This window comes from Cryptomeria japonica, chromosome 6 (genome assembly GCF_030272615.1).
Source record: "Cryptomeria japonica chromosome 6, Sugi_1.0, whole genome shotgun sequence".
NCBI lineage: Eukaryota > Viridiplantae > Streptophyta > Pinopsida > Cupressales > Cupressaceae > Cryptomeria > Cryptomeria japonica.
Window position 1 is genome coordinate 376,823,477 of NC_081410.1, and position 23,695 is coordinate 376,847,171.

At 36.3% G+C, this 23,695-nt stretch overlaps 1 protein-coding gene across 1 annotated transcript in view; it reads right to left on the minus strand.

Moving 5' to 3' along the window:
- LOC131072211 (uncharacterized) overlaps positions 1 to 23,695 on the minus strand; it is a 135,231-nt gene that overhangs the window by 106,103 nt on the left and 5,433 nt on the right. Inside the window, exon 3 of the mRNA XM_058008299.2 lies at positions 2,603 to 2,673. Within this exon, the coding sequence (XP_057864282.2) occupies positions 2,603 to 2,673 (71 nt within the window). The remainder of the gene's footprint in view (positions 1 to 2,602; positions 2,674 to 23,695) is intronic.

Below are 23,695 nucleotides of genomic sequence, written 5' to 3' on the forward strand. Positions count from 1 at the left end.
ATGCAAAAATGGTCAAACCATGACACACATAGGACGGAAGAACCAAGAAATACAGAAACCCTGTTTCTGCACTGGTGCAAAATGAATGAACAAATTCTATAAGATGATGATCCTAGTCTTGGGTATAATGCTGAATGATGAAACACATAATTATTATTAGTACACCAGTGGAAAAGGTAGTAAAGCAGCAACATTTCAAATTAAACCAAGAGAGAGTGTTTTGTGAAAGGTGTAAGGTCCCCTCTTGTTGGTACTCAGGAAGAAGGGGACAATTAACTTGTAAATCAATTGTAAAGATTTCTAAAGCACAAAATCCTGATGAATCATGTGTTTCTGATAATAAATACCACTTAATACAATGATAATTGATGATATGCTAAAAACATACATCCGTTATACAATTAATATCCATATACGATATTCAAGTATTATCAAATATGTGATATAGATTTTGTCTCTGATATAGCTTAAAGGATTATGTAACGGCAATCTGATCCAAAACTGGATAGGTAAGAAAACGTTTTCCAAATTCCCTTCTTACTTATAGCTGTTGTTCATATTCATGTTCGATGATTTTTCTTGGTGTATTCTACTGTGTATATGACTTCCCATTTTCTCCTTTAATACTTTATTGAACGGTATCCTTCTTCAGTCACACCCTTCCATGTGAATCTCTTCTATTCGTTAAGCATCCTTATTCCTTAATCGCACAGCTTCTTAAGACCAAATGTATTTTATAAACTAAGCACACTTATTTATTACTTCTTAGTTATGAAGCGCACTTCCTCATAATACGCGAATGGTGTCTCTTCATGATTAAGAATTTATATGAAGTCTTAACCAATAATTCCACCACATTTGTTATCTCATCCTTAGCCGATATTCCTTGATGGATATTTATTTGATCTACTTGATTAGTCTTCCTCATCGATTAGGAAATCAGTAACGTGCCTTCACTTGATCGATTCAAGCAAATCCAATGTCTATGATTAAATAATGATATTCTCCTGGGTTTGTTGATCGATTCCGATAAGCTTTGCTGACATCTTAATATATCAATATATATTATTAATTATTACTTTCTTCTGACTGCAAGACACGTTGCTGATCGAGCTAATTAAGTAGTCCTTCTCCCAATAGCAATAATGATGGATATTGTGTTGACTGTTGTGATCGCTCTTAATAAATCGTTGTCTAATAAACTCTTAAATTATCTTTAAGAACTGCTGCCAAGATAATCATTGTTTTTGAAGTCTTTTAGATAGAGTCGCTATTCTTTATCATTAATCGGTAATGACTTATTGATCATTCCATTCCTTTCCCAAAAATTGTGATAGACTCAATTATAGGCGTTTCAATAGCTTGGATATCATCATTTTCGATAGACATGCTCCATTCCCTTTATCACATTTGGAGAGATCAATCTCAAGCACCTCCAATAACATATATGATATATCGGCGAAGTATTAATAATTTATACTCTTCCGTGACTGTGGTGTTTATTTGTATCTGACAACTTCTTCAGACTTGGTCGATCTGTGCTTTTCAGTATTATTGTATCAATATATTGTAATGTCCCCTTACGATGCTACATATTTCACCTTAATGAATGCGCTCAACAATTATATTGGTCGGTTATCACCCCTGGTCTTCACAAATATATATTTATTATTTTAAATATATAAATTGTGTATACAATTAAGAATATGTAAGTTATGTTTATAATTTATAATATATAAATTATGTTTATAATATAATATTAATTTATTTTTATTTGAATATTTCAAGAATATTATTAGTAATAAATATTAATTAAATAATAATAAATAAATAAATTTCAAATAATCATTCGTTGGTAATTATTATATTAATTAATAATAATAATTGCTTCATTTAGTATATATATAACGATCAAGGAGGGGACATGACAAAAGGAAACAGAGAGAGAACTTCAAGTGAAGTAAAAATCATCTACATGGCAAAAGAAATATTTAGTGATACAACTGAAGCTTTAGCACTATTATTGCTCATGCAATTTAAAGAGAGCAAGGAGTTCAAAAAACTAATCTTCTGGACTAGATGAGGTCAAAATGATGGCCTTCAATCAATCTCAGCCAACATTCAATAGCTGGAATGTAAAGGGTTACTTTACTTGGTTTACTTGGTTCTTTTAGCCTATAAATCATTAAAGTATTACATTAGGTCTGAACATTTTCCAGCGTTTTGGTAAGCATGAAATCCAGAGAACGGGTTATAAATTCAGGAATTTTCCAGAATCCAGATATTTGAAAGGCAGTTGCTGGTGATCATGCAGAAGCCCTTTCATGATATATGTTGACATTTACTGAAGTAAATCTTTCGATACATGTTATATCTTTGAAAAAGTGAGCAATGTTTGGTTGTAGCACTTATGATATATACATAAAGAGTGCAATAACACTTTCCGGTTCCTTAACTATTAGACCTATTGAGTCTAGAAACCCCATAATTATTTCCTCAAATCTGCTTTTAGCCTGTCATTCAAATCATCTCCAATAATATGATATTTTCAAATACATGCAGTAGAGATATCAGCAGAACATGGAGAATTCACAGAGCTTACCCTGAATAACCTCCTCCATGCAGACAGAAAACTACTGGCCCCTCTGTTCCTGCAGAATATACATGGAATGTCTGCATACAAAGCAAATAAGGCAGTCGAAATTAGAGTAGAAAATAATATTAATTTGTCTTAGTTTGCTGAAACAAGAAAAAAAACATTAAACTTGTGTACCTCCATGATTGTGGGGCTGGGGAATGCAAGAACAGGGTTTCGAGAATAACAAAAAAATTCCTAAATTTTGGGGATGGTGAGGTGTGTGTGCGTGTATATATATATGTGTGTGTGTGTGTGTGTGTGTGTGTGTGTGTGTCCATCAGAATTGAGAACATAGCTGATAATTAATAATTCAACATCAGGTAGATCCCAATGAAAGCTCTCATATTCAGGTGTGTAATCCAAATAAGTTATATTATGTTGCTCCTCCAGGTTACTCGAGCAGTGCAGCCCATCTTCTTTTGAACTAGTACTTGGGTTCCAAATAAAGCATTCATAATATAGTGAGAAATAAAAACGGTTTATATCATGTAGCATTACTCAGAATTGGGATTGACTCCACAAACCAAAAGTATAAATGTAATTCAAAAACTCGGGAAATAATGTTGTCTTCCATCCAGCACAGCATAATATAAATTTTTGTTTTTGTTTTTTAAAACCAAAATGACGATCAGGGACACCAACCTCTAACGAAGTCAAGTGGTAATGCCCCTTGTGAGGTCCCTGTCATATCATAGGGTGGCATCAAAGGATGAGACCCCACAAACAATCCCAAATTAAGGCCTTTGAGGCACATGTTTCCCTCCTTGCTTCAAAAGTAAATTGTAGCAATGCAAATGGCAAATGATGAAAACATAAAAAAGGATATGCACTAGAGTTTTTGAGAGTCAAATAACATTTTTTTATGTTAGAGGACCTTGTAGATCCCCCAAAAGGGGTTGGGTTTATTTTTTCATTTTACATTTTTTTTAGGGTCTGAATTTGACAAGCGCAGGGGAAATCACATAGATGTCAAGTGATGGCATGCCATCAACACAAAGTTCTTGCAGAAGAGGGCATCCCAGGAAACATTCCTTATTTTGGTGAGATCCCCAAAGGGACATTCTCTAAAAATAGTCAAAATAGAGATGCTCTATCCCAACCCACACCAACCCACTGCCCTGTCACCCAAACGTCCCCAAATGGGGGAAGATGAATGAAGCCCTAGGCAATAAGTCCCCAATGTACACTACATAAAAATCATCACAAATTCTTACTAATCCACAACTTTGAGAATACTTGCTAATTAATTCAGACAGTGAGAGAGGTACTCAGAATAATTATTTCCTTTGAGATTTCCATTTAAATAACAACAAAATTAATGCCACCTAAGAATGGCAATGGGGTTGCCGAACCAAGTTGAAACTTGATATTGTACCTTATGAGTAAGAAATCAAAAAATTCTCAACAGGTAGCAATATAGCAGCATGCTAGAATGCCATCAAAAGGTCACAGTTGTCCAATGGTACAAAATTTAATTTGTATCATATTTGTTCCGGAATCAATTGAATGTGACTGCTTTATACACACAGAAGCGCAGAATTCACAGCTGGCAGAGCATTACAGGATGACGTTATAGCCAGTGGAACTCTATTTAATTGGTGGGAAAATCTGGCACTACAATTGCACAAATCAGCCAACACAGGTTAATTCCCCATACCTCTTAGAGTCTTAGTTGATCATGATCTTATTTTGTTTCTAGAAATCTCCAAGAGGAGAGAAAAAACGTTTGTATGGATAGAGACTGCATCATTATGGAGCCTTCCTGACCCAGAGAATGTCTAGTCTAAAAAAAAGTTTTTAAAGTTAGTAAATTATATTCAGCCCAAAAAGTCCTTTTTTAGATGGCTACTATTGTTTAATAAATTGGCTATTGGTGGTAATATGTAAAAGTCCTGGGTCCAAGTCTCGTCTTGCTTGTGGGGATGTCAAGTTTATTGTTCATTTGTTCTATGAGTGTCCTTGTGCAAAAAAGGTTGGCAATGCTTTCTTCCCACTTGAGCTTTGAGTGTTGGTAAATGTTCTATTGATTGGCATGCTATTATTTTTGACAAAATTTAATGTTATTCTCCTCTTACTACTTTTATGGATAGGATTAGCTGTGGCTGGTTATGTCTTCTGAAATTTTATGGTTCATTTGGGTTGTAGAGAATAATGAGGTTTTCCAAGGGTGTAGACAAATGCTCATTTGATTTTCTCAAAAAGCCACCGTATCTCTTCTTGCAAACAATGTGGCTTTGCAGGTTCACTAGAAGAGTGAAGATATTAAGCAATTTGTTTATGATGGTTCACCTGTCCCAAAATCTCAGAGAGTGCAACAGGGTGTAGGCTTCAGTAATGTTTCATATGACAAGCATGGTTGGCCGAAGCTGTTGAAATGTGGCGACTGATCAGCAAAGTACTGTACACTCAGCACGTATCCTTGCTCAGCTTGTTGCCCTAAAAACGCATGTTATAAGCGGCTGGGATGCTTAAGGTATTGTAAGGTTGATGTACTTTTTGCTGGATAATAAGAAAGATTGGATGCCTGTGTATGGTGGACGTAACCCATTCTGGGTGAACCATGTTAAATCTTTGTGTTATCTGTGTCCTATTTTATTCCTTTATCTTTTGTATTTAAATCTGCATATAATTGTTAGTTCATATTTGCTTCGGATCTGCTTGAAACCCTAACAATTGGTATCAAAGCGAGGTTTTCTGTAAATTGGCAGGACTTTCAGATTTGAGTGGGAGCAATGGAGGATTCCAAATTCAAGATCGAAAAGTTTAACGGCCAGAATTATCAGTTATGGAAAATGCAAATGGAGGATCACCTGTATCAAAAGGATTTGTGGCGGCCATTAGAAGGAAAGGCAAAGAAAGCGACCACAATGTCAGATGAAGAATGGGACATTTTAGATAGAAAGGCACTGAGATCCATTCGATTGTGCCTTGCACTGTCTGTAGCTTTCAATATAACATAAGCAAAAACGGCTGTAGATTTGATGGCGACATTGGCTAAGCTGTATGAGAAACCCTCGGCTTTGAATAAGGTATTTCTTATGAAGCGTTTGTTTAATTTGAAAACGAGTGAGGGAAGATCTGTAGCAGAGCACTTAAATGAATTTAATACAATTACTAGTCAATTGTCTTCAGTAAAAATTACTTTTGCAGAAGAGGTTAGGGCTCTCTTGATTTTATGTTCTTTGCCAAAAAGCTGGAATAGCTTGGTTATGGCTGTAAGTAACTCTGTCTTTGGAAAAAATACTTTGGTATTTGATGATATTGTTGGTGTTATCCTAAGCGAGAAAATGTGAAGGAAAAGCACAGGTGAGACTCCAACATCATCAAGTAGTGTTTTGAATGTGGAGAACAGAGGAAGATCAAAGGAAAGAGGAAAAGGCCCTTGGAATGAGAAGTCACGAGGGAAGTCAAAGAAAGGACGCTCTCAATTTAGAGGAAAGAAAGATTGTTGGTACTGCGGAAAGCCTGGTCATCTAAAGAAAGACCGTTGGTCTCGGAAAAACAAAGAAGGAGACAAAAAATGAAAACGACAGTAAGGAAGCTAATATTGCAAGTAATATTTTACAAGATGCTTTAATCTTATGTTTGGATAATGTTAATGATTCCTAGGTAATAGATTCTGGGGCTTCATTTCATGCTACACCCCATAGAAAATATTTTCTAGATTATGTTCAAGGTGATTTTGGACAGGTATATTTGGGTGATGATGAGTCCTGTCAAATTGTTGGAAAAGGAAAGATAAAGATCGAGTTGCAGAATGGTAATAACTAGTTTCTGCAGGAGGTAAGACATGTTCCTAACTTAAGAAGAAATTTAATTTCTGTAGGGCAACTAGGTAGTGAAGGTTGCATAGTTACCTTCTCAAACAGTATCTGGAAGGTCAATAAAGGATCATTAGTAGTAGCTAAAGGTGCGAAGGTAGGCACATTATACCTGTGTACTGGTAACACTTACTCTACCTTAGCTGCTACAGATAAAGTTACTGCAGGGACAGCAACAATAGATGTTGCAAGAACAAATTCGATAATGTGGCACCATAGGCTTGGGCACATGAGTGAGAAAGGGATGAAAATCCTTCACTCCAAAAATCTATTGCCAAGACTAAAGAAGATTGATTTAGAGTTCTGTGAAAACTGTGTTTATGGCAAACAGAAACGAGTCAGATTTCTCAAGGTTGGGAAAGAGAAGAAGAGTGAGAAGTTAGAGCTTGTGCATTCAAATGTATGGGGACCGGCTCAGGTATCATCTCTTGGTGGCTCTTGTTATTATGTTATTTTTATTGATGACTCAACCAGAAAAACATGGGTATATTTCCTAAAACAAAAATCAGATGTTTTTGAAACTTTTAAGAAATGGAAAGCTTTGGTTGAGAATGAGACAAGAAAAAGGTTGAAGTGTCTCAGATCGGATAATGGAGGTGAGTATTGCAGCAAGGCATTTGAAGATTACTGCTCCTTAAATGGGATTAGAAAGCAGAAGACAGTTCCAGGAACTCCACAGGAAAATGGTGTGTCAGAGAGAATGAATAGGACTATCATGGAACGCGCGAGGAGCATGAGATTGCATGCTGGATTGCCCTTACATTTTTGGGCAGATGTTGTACATACTGTTGTCTATTTGATAAATAGAGGACCTTCAACCCCTTTGGATGGTGGTATTCCAGAGGAGGCATGGACTGGTAAAAAGGTAAATTATTCTTTTCTGAAAACCTTTGGTTGTGAAGCTTTTGTCCATGTTGATAAAGAAAACAGAACCAAGCTTGATGCTAAATCTCAGAAATGTACCTTCATTGGATATGGGATAGATGAATATGGCTAGCGGTTATGGGATTTTGAAAATAAGAAAATAACTAAAAGTAGAGATGTCATATTCAATGAGAAGGTTATGTATAAAGAACAGATGCAGGAAAAGAAGCATGAACAGGACAAGCTAGAATATGTGGTGTTGGATGAGATTCTTGAAAATGAAATGCCACAGGTACCTGATGCTCAGCAACAACAGAATGTCCCACAAACTCCTGCAAGTGTTAGACGTTCTACGAGGTCAAGTAGACCCCCTGAAAGATTTTCTCCTTGTCTGTATTCTATATTATTAACTGATTCTGGTGAACCAGAAGAATATGAAGAAGCAATGCAGGTGGATGCCAAACAACAGTGGGAGCTAGGCATGAAAGAGTAGATGGACTCCTTGATGAAAAATAAGACTTGGGACTTAGTCCCTTTACCTGCAGAAAAAAGAGCCTTGCCTAACAAGTGGGTTTATCGGCTGAAAGAGGAGGAAGGAGGTGAGAAAAGATATAAGGCTGGACTTGTGGTAAAAGGTTTTGCACAGAAAAAGGGTATAGATTATGATGAAATATTTTCTCCAGTTGTAAAAATGATTTCGATTAGAATTGTACTTAGTCTAGTGGCTGCAGATGATTTACATCTTGAACAATTAGATGTGAAAACAGGTTTTCTCCATGGAGATTTGGAGGAGGAAATTTACATGTTGCAACCACAGGGATATGAGGTCAAAGGTAAGGAGAACTTGGTGTGCGGGTTGAAGAAAAGTTTGTATGGCCTAAAGCAAGCACCCCAACAATGGTATTTAAAATTTGATAGTTTCATGGCTGAACACGGTTATCATAGATGTCATTCTGATCATTGTGTATATTTTAAGAGATTGGATAATAGCAGTTATATTATCATGTTGCTTTATGTTGATGACATGCTTGTTGCTGGGTCTAACATGCAACATATAAATGATCTCAAACAGAAATTAGCGAGGTCATTTGCTATGAAGGATTTGGGTGCAGCTAAGCAAATTCTCGGTATGAGGATTACACGGGAAAGGAAAAATAGAACCTTGAATTTGTCCCAAAGTGAGTATATAAAGAAGGTGTTGAAAAGATTTAACATGCAGGATGCAAAAGCAGTTAGTACACCTTTGGCTAGTCATCTCAAATTGACTAAGGAGATGTGCCCAAAGGCACAGGAAGAGGTAAAGAAAATGTCTAACATCCCGTATTCATCAGTTGTTGGTAGTTTGATGTATGCAATGGTATGCACAAGGCCAAATATTGCACATGCAGTGGGAGTTGTGAGCAGGTTTATGAGTAATCCGGGTATGGAACATTGGAATGCTGTGAAATGGATCCTTCGGTATTTGAAAGGAACCACTACGAAGGCATTATGTTTCAAAGGATCTAATGCTGCTCTGAGTGGATTTGTTGACTCTAATCTGGCAGGTGATATTGATTCACGGAGGAGCACTCCAGGGTATGTTTTTACTATAGGGGGAACTGCAGTCAGTTGGATTTCTAGGCTGCAAAAGGTTGTTGCACTTTCAACCACCGAAGCTGAGTATGTTGTTGCTACAGAAGCCAGCAAGGAGATGATTTGGTTACAATGTTTTTTGGAGGAATTGGGTCAGACACAGGAGGATCGCCCATTGTATACGGATAGCCAGAGTGCCATTCATCTTGCGAAGAACTCTGCTTTTCATTCAAGGACAAAGCACATTCAGCTCAGGTACCACTTCATCCGGACTGTTTTGGAGGAGGGTCAGTTACGGCTTGAGAAGATTCACACAAGTGAGAATCCTGCCGATATGTTCACGAAGGCAATTACACAGGAGAAGCTGATTTCTTCATCAGTTTTTGTTGGTCTTCTTAATTGATAATTGTGGAATTTATACCAATCAAGTCCTAGTGTTTTATCCAGCGGATGTTGCATGTACAGTGGTGTCGTGTAGTATCAGTCTCCAAGTGGGAGATTGTTCGGTGTGGAGCCTGATCAGTCTCCAAGTGGGAGATTGTTGAAATGTGGCGACTGATCAGCAAAGTACTGTACACTCAGCACGTATGCTTGCCGAGGTCCAGGGCCGGGCCGGGCGTTGGGCGGGGGTTTGGGGGCGGCTTCGCCCGAGAAAAAAAATTTTGCCGTTTTTTGTTGATGAAAATCGACATTGTAATAAAACCCTAAAAATGTCGACTTTGTTTGTTGCCCTAAAAACGCATGTTATAAGCGGTTGGGATTCTTAAGGCATTGTAAGGTTGATGTACTTTTTGCTAGATAATAAGAAAGATTGGATGGCTGTGTATGGTGGACGTAACCCATTCTGGGTGAACCACGTTAAATCTCTGTGTTATCTATGTCCTATTTTATTCCTTTATCTTTTGTATTTAAATCTGCATATAATTGTTAGTTCATATTTGCTTCGGATCTGCTTGAAACCCTAACAGAAGCAGGGGAGCATTGAGGTGGTTACAGTTGTAGAGGTTCCCATTCTTGTAGATCCTGTTGTTCCTCAGGGTGTTGTTTCTCGATTTCTCCTACTGTTCCATTTGGTGTTGCTCCTCAAGGTGGAATTGCTCATGATGTTCCAATTGGTAATGCTCTTGTGGTTCATGCGTCCTGATCTTCCTCAGAATGGTGGTGTTTCTGTTGTTCCAAGGGGTGTTGAGCATCTTTTTTGTCATTGATGTCAAGTGCGCTTCTTTCGTTGACAAAGGGGGTGTTTGTGCTTGTTTTTCTCTTGTACCTTTGGTCTGGACATATGTCATTTTCATATCTGCTACTGTGTGCTTCTACAGACTCCAATTTCAGTTTGTGTTTGCCATCGTGTGTATCTTTTCAGTCTGAAAGCTGGGTGTTTGATTGATGACATCTGTTCAGTTGCTTGTTTGACAATTGTTGTGTATCTGGATCTAACTCTGCTGCTTCTGCTTCTGTCAGGTGATTATTCCTTCTAGAAGTGTTTTTTTTCTGTAGCTTTGCAGACTGCTCTTGTCAAACCGTTTCAACCAAATATTGTGCTTTATGGAAGTTAAAGCCGTACACTGTGCTTTCTGGCAAATTATTTTGCTGTTACAGGCATTTTACTCACTTTCTAATGCTTTCTGTTTGGAGAATTTTTGAGTGGGAACAGTTCCGATTTTTGGACAGGTTTGGGTTTTTGAAAATGCAGCGAATACTTCTTTTAGAAGTTGTAAGGCCTTTCTAAAATGTCGTTTTTTTTTCTTTTGATCTGTAATTAAGGCTTACAAATTAAATTTGCATCCAACTCAAATTACAGATTTATCCCGATCGCAAACAACATTGCGTGGCTATGTATTTTATTCGTTGAAATACAGAGTTAGGTTCACCTAATCAGTTACAACTTTATGACATTAACTAATTACTTAAGTTACAACTTTATGACATTCACTAATTACTTCAATTTTGTAATTAAAACTTAAAGAAGAAATTAAAAAACTGGGAAGAATAAGAGAGAATTATAAGACAGAAGAGAAGAGAGATCACGAGCTTGATAACGGAGTTCGCTCAACATGAGCTACATCTCCGGGTCCGCTTCTCAATGTAGGACCGCTTTATTAATGACGTCAAGCTTAAAATGCCTTTTTACATCATACAAGCTTCAGACCTGCAACAAAAGTTCTCTCACAATCTCCTCTTGCACCTAAAGACACTTGCGTACTCTCCTTCTCAGGTTAGGCTTCAATTGCCTCTTAACCCAATTACACTGAAGAGTATTACAAATTGACAAATGTCTTCATGCTTACAAAAATCATCAAGACTCCTATTCTCCAATATGACTATTTTCCTCCCCAAGAGCAATTGATTGCCTTACAAGCCAAAAAAACTCCCCCTTTCATACACTCTCATATACTAATTAGGGGTTAACATAATATATTTCTAATATTTTATTTCCCCCTAATTCGAGCCTCTAATCTTAATTAAAATCTTCTTATTATCAGGCTTATCTTACTTTGTCTATTTCATGATAAACATATTTTATAGGTGGAGTGGCTCGCCTTAAACTTGAACCCTCCTTTCACGGGCCGACCATAAACTTGTTTTAACAGAACAAAGTTTGTTCAAAACACTAACCAAACTTAGCATGTGGCTTAGTGGTTGCACATATTTCTTGCATTTGGGAGGTCGAGGGTTCAAACTGTTTAACCCCCTTTTATCGGATTCGCCACCGATTGTACTCGACAAAAGAATTGCGCCTCATAAATGATGCCGAAAAAGGCGCTTAGCTTGGTGGTAGCGCTTGAGAATAGGAAGTGAACAGTTGTGGGTTTGAATCACCCCAACCAACTTTTTAAACTAACATGCCATGAACTTGCAACCGGAGCAATCCACAGGGTGTTGCGTGGCACCATTTCATTGGTCCACGTGGCACATTTCTATTCGCCACGACCATGCCACATGTCGGATCATAATTGATCCACGTCACGGATGCCACGTGTCAAGTTCTGGTGATGCCATGTCAGCATGTTGACATCAGTATTTGTACTTTGTCAACCCTTCTTTTGGAAACTTTGACTGGCCATATCTCACACATGTGGACTCTGATTGATGCGATTTCAATTGCGTCAGGATTGTGTCAACGAGCTCTTCGTGCTGATGCTGGTTTGATTTTGAGACTGAAATTTTTAAGTCTTCTAGATCCTCCTGGATCATTGGCTGTGCTTATGCTAGTGTGGCATTTTCTTTTTCCTCTACGCATTTGGCGGATAAAAAAAGGTGAGTCGAACTTTTAAAAAATCCGTTCTTCTTCTACACACAACCGGTATGGAATATTTTTGTTGTTGATGATTTTTAAATCACAAACTGGCAAATCTTGGACTGCGTAGGATTAAACAAGTGGCAAATCTCTCCATGTTGAATATATACTTTGTTGGCTGTTATTTTTTCTGTCATGTTTTGTCAGGGCTCTTCTGGCATGTACAAAGCTGTGATATTCGAAGTTATAAAAATTATGAGCTTCGGAAGTATTATTTTTTTTATTCGTGCAAATTATTTTTTATCTGAGCGAAATCTTTAGAAGCAATCATGCTGTTCATTTGGATGCCAGCTAAAAGTATGAAACAGACATTGCATAGTAGAGAATCGAGATGTATAAAATGAGTTAGACATTTTTTTTCGGGACATTTCTGGGAAATAAAAATGAATATCGATTTCCTCTGTTGAGTGAGAAGTCTGTTTGTATGTGAGGTCGAAAAAGACAAGTGGAGTTTTTTTTGTGACTGGCGTTTCAGAACAGATAACGGCTAAAGGGGTCTTGCATACGTTTTTGGCATAGAAGTTCATTTTTCATTTGACGGGATATATTTTTTGCTGGGAAGATATCAATTGATGAGAATATATATACTGTGCTGGAAAATATTTTTTTGGGTACGAAGATGTCTGAGGTCTGTGTATATGCTGTTTGAATTAAAAGATTGAAATGGGGTTCTGTATAGAGTGTGAGTTGCTATAAATCATCTGAGAGATTTTCTTGTTTGAGTACACAGAGGAGCTTCATTACAGACAAAGTGCTGAATCCAAATATCTAATGATATGTCAATGTAATGTGTTAAAAGAGTTTTACTCGTGTCTGAGTAAAACAGAGTGCTTCTATTTTCAATCAAGTTCTTGAATTTATTTTTGTTGTATTGAGTTGGTGCTCAAAAAGGGGAGGTTGGAGCCTCTGATGTTCTGAGTAGGTGCTCATATTTTGTGTTGAAGCTTTTCTTGTAATCTTGGGTTGAAATGAAGGATTTTAATAACGTCCACTTGGAGCCCATTCTTCATTAATGGAAGTTAAATTTGCTGTGGTTTTTTACCCGAGAGGGTTTTCCACGAGATAATCCTTGTGTTGTGTCTGAATATTCTGTCTTTCATTTCAATAAATTTTTGCTGTATCTTGGTCCTTTTGGTCTTTTAAAAGTTTATGAAATACTGATTCACCGGCCCCCACACCCCGCCCCTCTCAGTATTTCTGAGTTGTTCTTCAAGGGGTATATATGCTCTAGCTGTTCCTCGTGGTGTTGGAATTACTGCCGTTACTGGTGTAAGTGCTGATAAAGGTAAGTGCATTGTTGATGATGTTCATGAGCTGGGTGTGGAGCAGGTTGCTGATGGTTATTCTTCAGAAAGTGATGATGATGAGGTTTCTACACCTTATCCTGCTGTTCCAACCAGCGCTTATCCGAATTCTGGCTTCAGGAAGTGTAAATTTCAGGGTACAGTCCTTGAAGAAGAATGTTGAAGATTTTGTTGTTAATTTAGATAAGAAATCAGCTAGTAAAGGTGGCAAACATATATAATTTTGCTTATACTCTTGTCTGTGTTCCGATGACTGGTTCAAGATTTTTGAGATAAAGATTTTTAGAACTGCACTGTAATATCCCTTTTCTTAAATTAAGCCAAGTTGAAACCCAAACACTGCTCATACAAATTTCATGGGTTTTGTAATTTTGCACCGAGGAAATGGGATTAAATTAAATAAATGGGACAAACAAGACTGCAGTCACACTTGGACAAAGCTGAGACACCAAGTTTCCTTTATTACAGGTTTTCTATCCTTTTTGAATTGAAGCTATCTGCATGTTGTAAATGTTTTATTTACAGCATTTTGTTAATTCTGCACCGAGGAAATAGGATTAAATTAAATAAATAGGGCCTCACTTTTAAAGTTATAATACAAAATACAAAAGTCTCTTATGATTAAAGTTTATTTTATATAATTCCTCTCAAATATCAATCAAAGGTCATGCAGGAAATTTGAAGAGTTATGTCTTTTGGAGGAAAACTATATATAAGAGAGACCAAGCAAGAAAGGGGATATATTGATGAACCATTCTATTTCTAATTTTTACTCCTTGGAGCATTCAACTCAATTAACCTGAGAGTGAAAACCTTCTAGGTGTGGAATTGGAGGATGAAAACCCCCTGATTTCCATCACTAGATTAGTGGATGAAAACCAACTTCCATCACAAGATTAGTGGACGAAAATCCCTGTATCAGACGTGGGGCAATCGCAACCAAGGATTGCATATGAACTTCAAAGTGATAAGCAATTCACAAAGTGACATCATGGTGAAATCTTTCTGACCGGTATGCAAAAATAGAATCATACATAATTTGCAGCACCCAAACCCCACAATTGTCTAGGTTATCAACGACTTAAAGTGGATATATTATAAGTAATTTGTGGTGGAATTCCAAACAGCAATTTCTGATAACCAGCAATCAGCAATCTATGTCAGAGGATGTGTAATCTGAATTTGACAAGTCCAAAAGTGGCAATTCATATTCTTTGAGCTCCACACCTTGTAGCAACTCAGATTTGAGGGTTTGACAGATATGAGGCAGCAATTCCTAATTTGTGGTAAATTTCTGCTAATTATAACTAAATGTGATTCTCCATTTGTGGCAAATTCTTCCAAAGTATGCATCCATTGCATGTTTCCTAATAGGCAGACTTAACTTATCAATTGGTTGATAATCCTAAGGCTAAAATGATACCAATTGTAGCAATTATTTCTGCGGAGCAGATAATTAATTCATTATACATAACTGCTGTATTCATAATTTTTTTTAAAATATAACTGAATGGGATACTAAATTCTGGTCCTTCTATTGGTGTTGATCATGGTTTTTGCTGTTGGGCTCTGTGATTGGCTTTTTGCTTGTTTTGGATGTAAGTCACTGTGTTTCTGGCCATTATATGTAGCTCTTAATATTGTGCTTATGGCTGATGGATATGATTTCTCTTAAGGTTGACCATATGTTGGAACAGGTGGATTACTTGCTTTGATCTCTATTTTCGATAGGGTCTGTTGCACATGGCTTTGTATTTGTCCCTATTTTGTTTCATGACCCTTATCTTTATCCTACTTTGTGATTGGGTGCTTGTATGAGCTAAATTTGTATACTATATCCAGTATTAATAAGAAAAAATCTAGCAGTCATTACAGAAAAACAAGCAACTAAGCTAAAAAAATGCAATAAAAACTTTTTTAAATGAATAAGAACGAAAAAAACAAGAAAGCAACAATGAATAATTTTAAACCCTCTAGTTTTTTACCTAATACTTTTTTTTCTGTTTTTCTTAGCTTTTAAATTTTATAACTTATAAAACAGAAATACTGAAAATAAAACTAAAAATGTAAAGAAGATTGAATAAGAACTAAAATGAAATAAAAATGACGATTTTCAACTTACCTTGATGCTTGAAGTTGGAATTGAAAATGTGTAAGTCAAATCCAGGGCCAGCTCCTCCTTTTATTTCTAGCTCTTTTGAAGATAAAAATGAAAACCAACTAGAGTAAAAATAGCTTAAAAGCTATGTTATCAGATCTGCCTGCAAACTAGATGGATCCAAGTTTGATTCAAACCGGATTCATGATTCAGTTCAGTCCACCTCCAGATACATTTTGGATTTGAAAGAGTGGGGTTGGGTTCGTCTAGGACAAACCCTGGTAGGATCCAAGAGAACCCAGGCAAAGCTTGGGCAAATCCGTCCATTTTCTTCCATATTTTTGTATTTTTTTAATTAAATTTTCACCTTTGACGTTGCATTTATAAAATTATGAAAATGGTGAAATATACCAGGTAAGATGAACACAAACTGTAAACAGATTTCCACAATGTTCTCAGGTAAGAAACAGAACCTTTGAACTCAGTTCAGACTTCAGAATTAATATAAGTACTCATAAAATATCGTACCCTCAGAAAATAAGCAATTACTGGATCCATATTATTAACTTGGATCGCAATACAATTTATATAGATATCCTCTTCCAAGTAACCATACATAAACTTTGTTTTCACATATATTTTCAACAATCAGGACTTTGGAAGATGTTAACCCTAACCCTCTTGTGGATAGGAATGCTAATGAGAATCTGCAGTATGAAATCCCTATTGATAATGTTGAAACCAGAAACCTTGGTCCATGCTTGGCCAGTATGACAAAGGAACCTGATCTGCCTTTCAAGCCCCCTCCCAACATCATACTTGCGATTTTGTTCAGTATCCTGTCTGAGGATCAAAGGATTCTAACTTAAACCCCATACCCTCTGTTAATGTTGAGGATGCTCCCAGTGTGAACAAACAAATGTCTGATCCGTCTACTCTTTCCCCAAATAATGTTCCAGTTAAAAAGAATGCTCAACAAATTGCGTTAGACCAGATTAAGCTCAACATTGCCAAAAATAAGAACTTGACCCCTGCCAATGACTCTGGTGTCTCTGAAATTAATGTTTCCAACTTTATCATTAAAGGTTTTAATAATATAAGCAGTAGTAATAACACGGATGAAAGTGAAGGCGTTGTTCATTGCAACAACAAAAAAGAGGATGGAAATATGTATGCTCTCAATAATAACAGAGACAAAATCTCAAGTGGGGAGTCCAAAGAGGCTGTAAAAAATATGAATAACAACAAAATCAAGTCTCTTGTTCTGAAGATGGCATCGGAAATTGAAGCCAAACATCAGATTATTACCAATCTTCGTGGCAGTATTATAACTGCTGATCCACACCCTCTCAACCTGGAAAAGGATCCAAGTGACTGCAGTACCAGATCACCTCCTTCCCTAATACAGAACAGGGATAATAATATAGAGGTGGTGTTAAAAAATATAAAAGATAAGACATTTGATCATAAGCATGGCTTGAATCGAAAGGGAGGGCTGGATCATAGTACTAATATTGGCATAAAGATTGCCAATAATCTGACAAGTGGTGAAAGTTCTCAAACATCCTCTACGCCTAAACCTCCCCAAGATGGCAAAATAGCTAGTGACGTAAGTAGTAGTAAGGAGGATGTCGGTCAAGGTAATGAAGTGGATCTGGGAACATCAGATTGCATTCAGATCTCTAACAGTTCCTTGAATTCCTCTATGGCTACAACTGGTCAAAATAGCTCACATAATCTTGGGATAAGTCTAGACATAGAGAAACAAGATGAGATGATAACTGGCTGTAACAAAGAGGTCTTACAGCAATTGTTGCATATTGATGGGAAAAAGGCTGATTAGAGGAATATAACACTAAGAACCCGGCAATTGATTCTTAAATAGTAAGATGACCACAGATGGGCAGGAGTTTCATAGGTTATGTTCTCCTCCTGTCCCCAAGAAAATAAAGAAAGGGAAAGTTATCCCCTCTGGCAAAGGTAGATCAAGCTTCTCTAAGAAAAATAGGAGAAAGAAGGCCAGTTTGGTAATAGCAGAGCCTGTTTCTAAAAGGCAAGAAGCTGAAGATAGAATGCCTAAATGCTATGATAGATTTAGGAATCCTATAGAGACTCAACCAAAACCTCATTGCCATGAACCTTGATTGCATTTCATGGCATATTAGAGGGTTGGAAACCCCTGACAGCAAATATGTTATCAGAAGATTTCTCAACATGGAAAACAAAAAGGATGTGGTATTCCTTCGGGAGATTAAGGCTACAGGATTTGCCTTAGAAACCAGCCTCAAATTCATATGGAAAGATGCAGCACAATTTGTCACTAAACATGAGAAAGAAAGAGATGGGACTACAATTCTGCTCACCAAAAAATGGGCACAATATGTATCTGATCATCGCACATCCCCGTGTAACAAAGCAGTGTGTATTAACATTGAAATGGGAGAATGTAAATTTGGGATATGTTCTGTCTACGCCCCCAATGACTCTAGAGAAAGGATTGGTTTATAGATCTGGATTTGCAATTTGAGAGACAATCCTTGGATTCTGGGGGGTGATTTCTGTTGGTTGAAAATTTTGTACACTTGGGGAAATATACAAAATTGTGGTTTCAACCACAGCACACGAGTAAAAACTCTCCTAATTAAGGGAAGGCTCCCCCTATCTAGCTACAACTTGGAAAATAAAATAGGATGGGACAGCAATCTTTTTTCTTTTTTCAAGAAAGATAATATCCTTTTCTCTTCACAGAAAAGGATAGCGATTGAATAACAGCAGTAACCACTTTCAAGTGAAATAAGAGAAAGGAAATAAAGTTTCCTGAAAGCGCAAAGACTTCCGTCACTTCCTTCGGGACGAGACAGCAATATCAAGCTCAAAGACTTGACTATCGGAAGTCCTATCTAACCTTTGCTATACTAAATTTTACAATGAATAAAAGACAACAGCTCAAAGACTGGAATAATTTATTCTTTTAACACAAAGACAAGAACTAATGCAAGCTCAAAGACTTGCTGCTATTTCTTATCAAACAATAATTTTTCCTCAAGAATAGACGCAAGCTCAAAGACTTGCTGCTCCTTCTAGAGATTTCCTATTTTAATTAATCTTCTCTACTTGCAGCTCAAAGACTTCAAATCAGATTGGACTAAGCTCCTTTAAAAACACTTGGCATAGAAGAAATAAAAGATTCAAACTCAAACATGTAGCTCAAAGACTCAAAACTTGAGTAATCCTTCTTTATTATTCTTCAAAAACTTTCAATCCACATATATAAGCTCAAAGACTTCTTGCTGTAAATTTGGCAGAGTTTTTGCTTGCTTTCCAAAAGATAAAAATTACAATGGACCCTCTCTTCTATTTAAAGGAGAGGAGCCTTGAGAAAAAGGTGGGAGGATCCTAACTAACTTGAAAGATTCTCTCAACCACCAAGACTCATTCAATAACTAACTAAGACTTCATTAACTAAGACTTATTCCAACTACAGTCCTAATTGGACACAACTTGTAGTTGCCTTACATGTAATTACAAAAGTGCAAGTAATGTGTAACTTGCGTTTTACAAAAATACTTTTACATGTAACTTGTCAAAACGAAATTACAAATGCATAACTAAAATTATTCCATGTGTCTAAAGACACGACTCTAACTACATCATCCTTTGTCTGTGATGATCTTCATGTCGCTCCAAGATGCTAGAACTTGAAGTATTATAGATTGGTAAAGACATCTTGAACCGAAACGGGAACTTGCATCCTTGTCTTCTTGCTTGGGGTAGTACTAGCTTTTCAAGAGGGAACGGGCTGCCTTCCTCTTTTCATGTCATGACCATCTTTGTCTTGAAAGCATTCTATGCTCTCAACCATGAATTGTTGTTGTATCTCTTCTTTGTATCATCCTTCATTCTTGAAATCTTCTTGCAAAATAAGGCCCATGCCTTAATCCATTGATTTGGTAGATCGTGTGTGCAAACCGGACTGACAAGGGAAGGGATAAATTGATGCAAAAATGGGCTCACAAGTGAATTTCAGGTTTTGGAAGCTGCATTACATGTGTGGGAAAAACAAGAGCATTAACTTGCAAATGTGGGAACAAACATGCAACTTCATATGTGTAATGGGTAACTACAGGTTTGCACTTGTAATTGGACCTTTAAAACTCATTTTCAAGTGTTTTTTGAGTGCATTTTGGACCAATTTCGGGTTCTGGATGGCTGACTGCAGGTAGACTTTAAATGGAGAAAACGAATGAATGTGTGAAATGAGTGGATGAAATGGTATGTACAGATGAGGGAATTGGAAGCGGATAGGTAAAAATGAATTTCAAGAAGATCACTTGGAACTTTGCCAATGCAAAAATGGGAAGAACTTTCAACTTGCAACCCGGATTTCAAAAAAACCCCATTTTGAAAGGATGGGTATTTCTCATCTTTGCAACTTGGAATTTCAACAAAAGATGGTTAAATCTTTTATCCGTAAGGGAAAAACAATGATTTTCATCCAACTTGTAATCGGAATTTAAAATCCCGAATACAAGTAAAGAGGGAAATGGGGAAGAACAATGCAATTCTAAAATTGCTTTACAAAAGGGAAAATCTCTCTCACAAAATCTGATTTTTGGGGAAGAACCAACCATTTACAAATTTACAACTAGAAAGGAAAAAACAAGAAAACAAGAAATGGAAAACAAGAAAAAAGAAACAAGAAGAAAATAAATCTTACCTTGCTCCAATGTGAAAATGCCTCTCCAAAAGATAATCAATCTTTGAAATAAAGAAGAATATCTCTTAAAAAGAAATTAACCGTATTCCAAAACCCTAGGCCATGTTTTTGAAAAAATGCCCAAAACTGAAAAACGTGGCAGCAAATGCATGAGAAATGGCATGGAAAATGGCCAAGACTCTTTCTAACCTCAATACATTAGCATACCAAGCCAAAACGATTCATAACATTGCTGATTCGTGGCATTTTTAATGAAGAAAAACGTGGTTTTTTGGCAAAAACGTATTTGCTGTTATAAAGCTAAAAACCAGCAATCTTAACCTCCATGTGGCGTGAAAGGTGTTTGAAAATGCATAAAAATAGGGAGGAATCCAAAACGCCTTCTATCTCCCAAAAAATCTCCACAAAAATTTGCTAAAAATCCTCAAAAAACACGTTTTTCCTTGCAATTCAGGTTTTTTGGAACAAATAGCAAGTTTAAAATGTATGAAACAATGAAAATCGGGTTTTTTGGAGGATATGACAAGTTTAAAATTTCACTTTTTCAACATGTTAGGCAAAATCGGGATTTTTAAGACAAATAGCAAGTTTAAAATTCACTTTTTCACTTGCCAAGCCAAAATCGGGATTTTTGGACAAATGACAAGTTTAAAAATTGTCAAAAATGCACTTGCAAGGCAAAATTGGGTTTTTTGGAGCAAACTGCAAGTTTTAAATACTTGTAAATGGGAAATAAAATCCCTACAACAAGTTATACTTGCTTGCACATATGTAATAAGGATTTAAAATCCCTATTACATGCAAAAACCATTAAAGTAGGGGTTTTTTGACCAAACTGCAAGTTTACTTGTAATTGAGTCAAAAAATCCCTATTTTAACTAAAAAAGACCAAAAAACAATAAAAAATATAAAAACAACAAAGGGGAAATTTAAAACAAATTACAAGTAACATCTTTTAAATAAAAGTGCACATGTAATAAGTCAAAAATTCCCTTACAAAGACCAAAACAATGAATATCATTAAAACTTGCAGTTTGAAGAAAATTCTCCACCTGCAGTCGGGATTTTAAAACCCGAAATTCAAAGAAAGACATAGCAAACGAACCCAGAATTTGACGAAATTCGAAATGTAGTTCGAGGATGGACTAAGGATTAAGCCAGTCCAAGGATTAGTCGAAATTCTGCCTCAGGAAGTGTGCCATAGAGTAAAATTTTTCATTTTTTCACAAAAATTTCATGTAATGGTCCTTCATTTTTGGAAACAAAAATGTTCCAAAAATGAGGACAACAATTTCAATAGGATTGAGAACTTTGAAGATAAGTAGGAGGTATTAACATGGAGTGGAAAGGGAATGAGAGACATTTCTAGCAAAGAATAAAAAATAAGTTGAACCTGTTTGACCCTCTTGAAGGGATGAAGAAGGATAATGCTAACATGTGGTACACATGGTGCAATGCTCAGAAAGGTGGCAAAAGGATTTACAACAGACTAGACAAATTTTATGCAAATAGAGATGCCTTTAACTTTAAGTCAAAATATAATGGAAGTAAAGTTAAAGTCTACCCATACTCCCTATCTGACCACCATCCCATCAGTGCTAGAATAATAGTTGGTATTAGTTGTTCAAAGAAAGTCAAGATTAGATCTCATTAGAGCTAATGGGTTTAGAGCTAGAATAATATTAGCAACTATTATTCAGAAAACCCGTTAGCAGAAAACCTAGATCTAATGTAGAGATTTATCTAAAAAACCTATAAAATTGTAAGCAATTGAATCCTATAAATTGATGTTTCTTGGGAAGATGAATGGTATTGATCTGATTATAGCAACAGTTGAGACCTATGTTAAGCAGTTCTCAGAAAAAAGTAAATGAAAAACCAAACAAATAAGGAGAATTGCAAGTTTAAACAGAATGAGCAGGCTTGTGATGGTTGTGAATATGTAACCCTAGCAGGCAGATCCTCCTGAACTTATCTTGGCTAAATTAAATGGAAATTGCTGTTTTTTGGTGCCTTATGTCGTGACTTTAGGCTAGAGCAGACCAGAGCAACCCGTAATTTCCACTTTTAAGAGGTGTTAAGATGATAATCCATATTTCAATATCATTGTTCTTCATTTTATACAGTAGTTTTTTCAAAGTAAAAAGCCACATGAAGCAAGCCTTTTGGGCTCCAAAATATTAGACCAAATTTTCTTTAAGATACCCTGCCAATGTTTATGATTATGATTGAAATTTCAAAATTGCTTAAGATAATTAGATATAGAAACATCATCATTTAAAGACTTGTAAATAATCTTAGCCTTAGTATTAATCATAGTTGAAAAACTCGGACTCGACAATGACTCGGCAAGCACAAAATATTTAAAAAACTCGGGGAAAAACTCGGCAATAACTCGACAACTTTATCGAACATTTGAAAGTATATTTTTTTAAATATTCTTCAAAAACACAAATTTATATAAATTTAATGTCATTAAATTTATTTTTCAATTATATTAGAATAAACATATATTAATAGAAAACTATTTAAGTCATAATAGTATTAATTTAACATCATAGCATTAAAAATTCATGTCTTGTAGTATTAATTTTACATTTAAATACATTGGGTTTTTATGTCTACGAGTCTTTCCGGGAGTGACTCGGTTGAGCAAATGACCTGCGAGTACTCACGAGTCCTGCAAGTACTCGCAGAGTTTTTCAACTATGGTATTAATTAATGGTGAGCCATCCTCCCATTTAAAGCAACTATAATTATGAGTCCCAAAGTTGCAGATAATAGGGACGGGAAACCCCTTACAAGCATTTCTCAAAAGGGAAACCCCTTACAAGCATTTCTCAAAATGGAGTATGTTCTCCAGTTTGTAGAGGGTAAGGATGCCATAGCCAGTGCTCCTGTGCTTGCCAATCCTTATTATACCAAACCTTTCAAGATATATTCCTTTGCTTCAAAGCATTCTTGTTCAAGAGTCTTGACCCAAAAGGGGAATGATTCAAGAGAAAAACCGATTGCATTCATGAGTTCTCCTTTTAAGGACGCCGAGTTAAGGTACCCCAATCTTGACAAACAGTCTTTTGCTCTAGTTCAAGTAGTGAAGAAGTTCCGACATTACATATTAAGGAGCAAAGTCATTGCTATCATCTCGAACCCAACAATAAAGTCTATGTTGATGCAAAATGAGTTAGGTGAAAGAAGGGGTAAATGGATGGCAATCTTATAGGAATTTGACATTGAAATCTAGCCTATGAAACTGGTTTGAAGACAAAGGCTTTCAAAAGCATTAGTAGAAGCTGACAAGCAGTTCATATGCCAACATTATACCCTCCGGGATATCACAGTTGACGAATGGTATAAATATGTTTATTATAGAATCGTTGTCC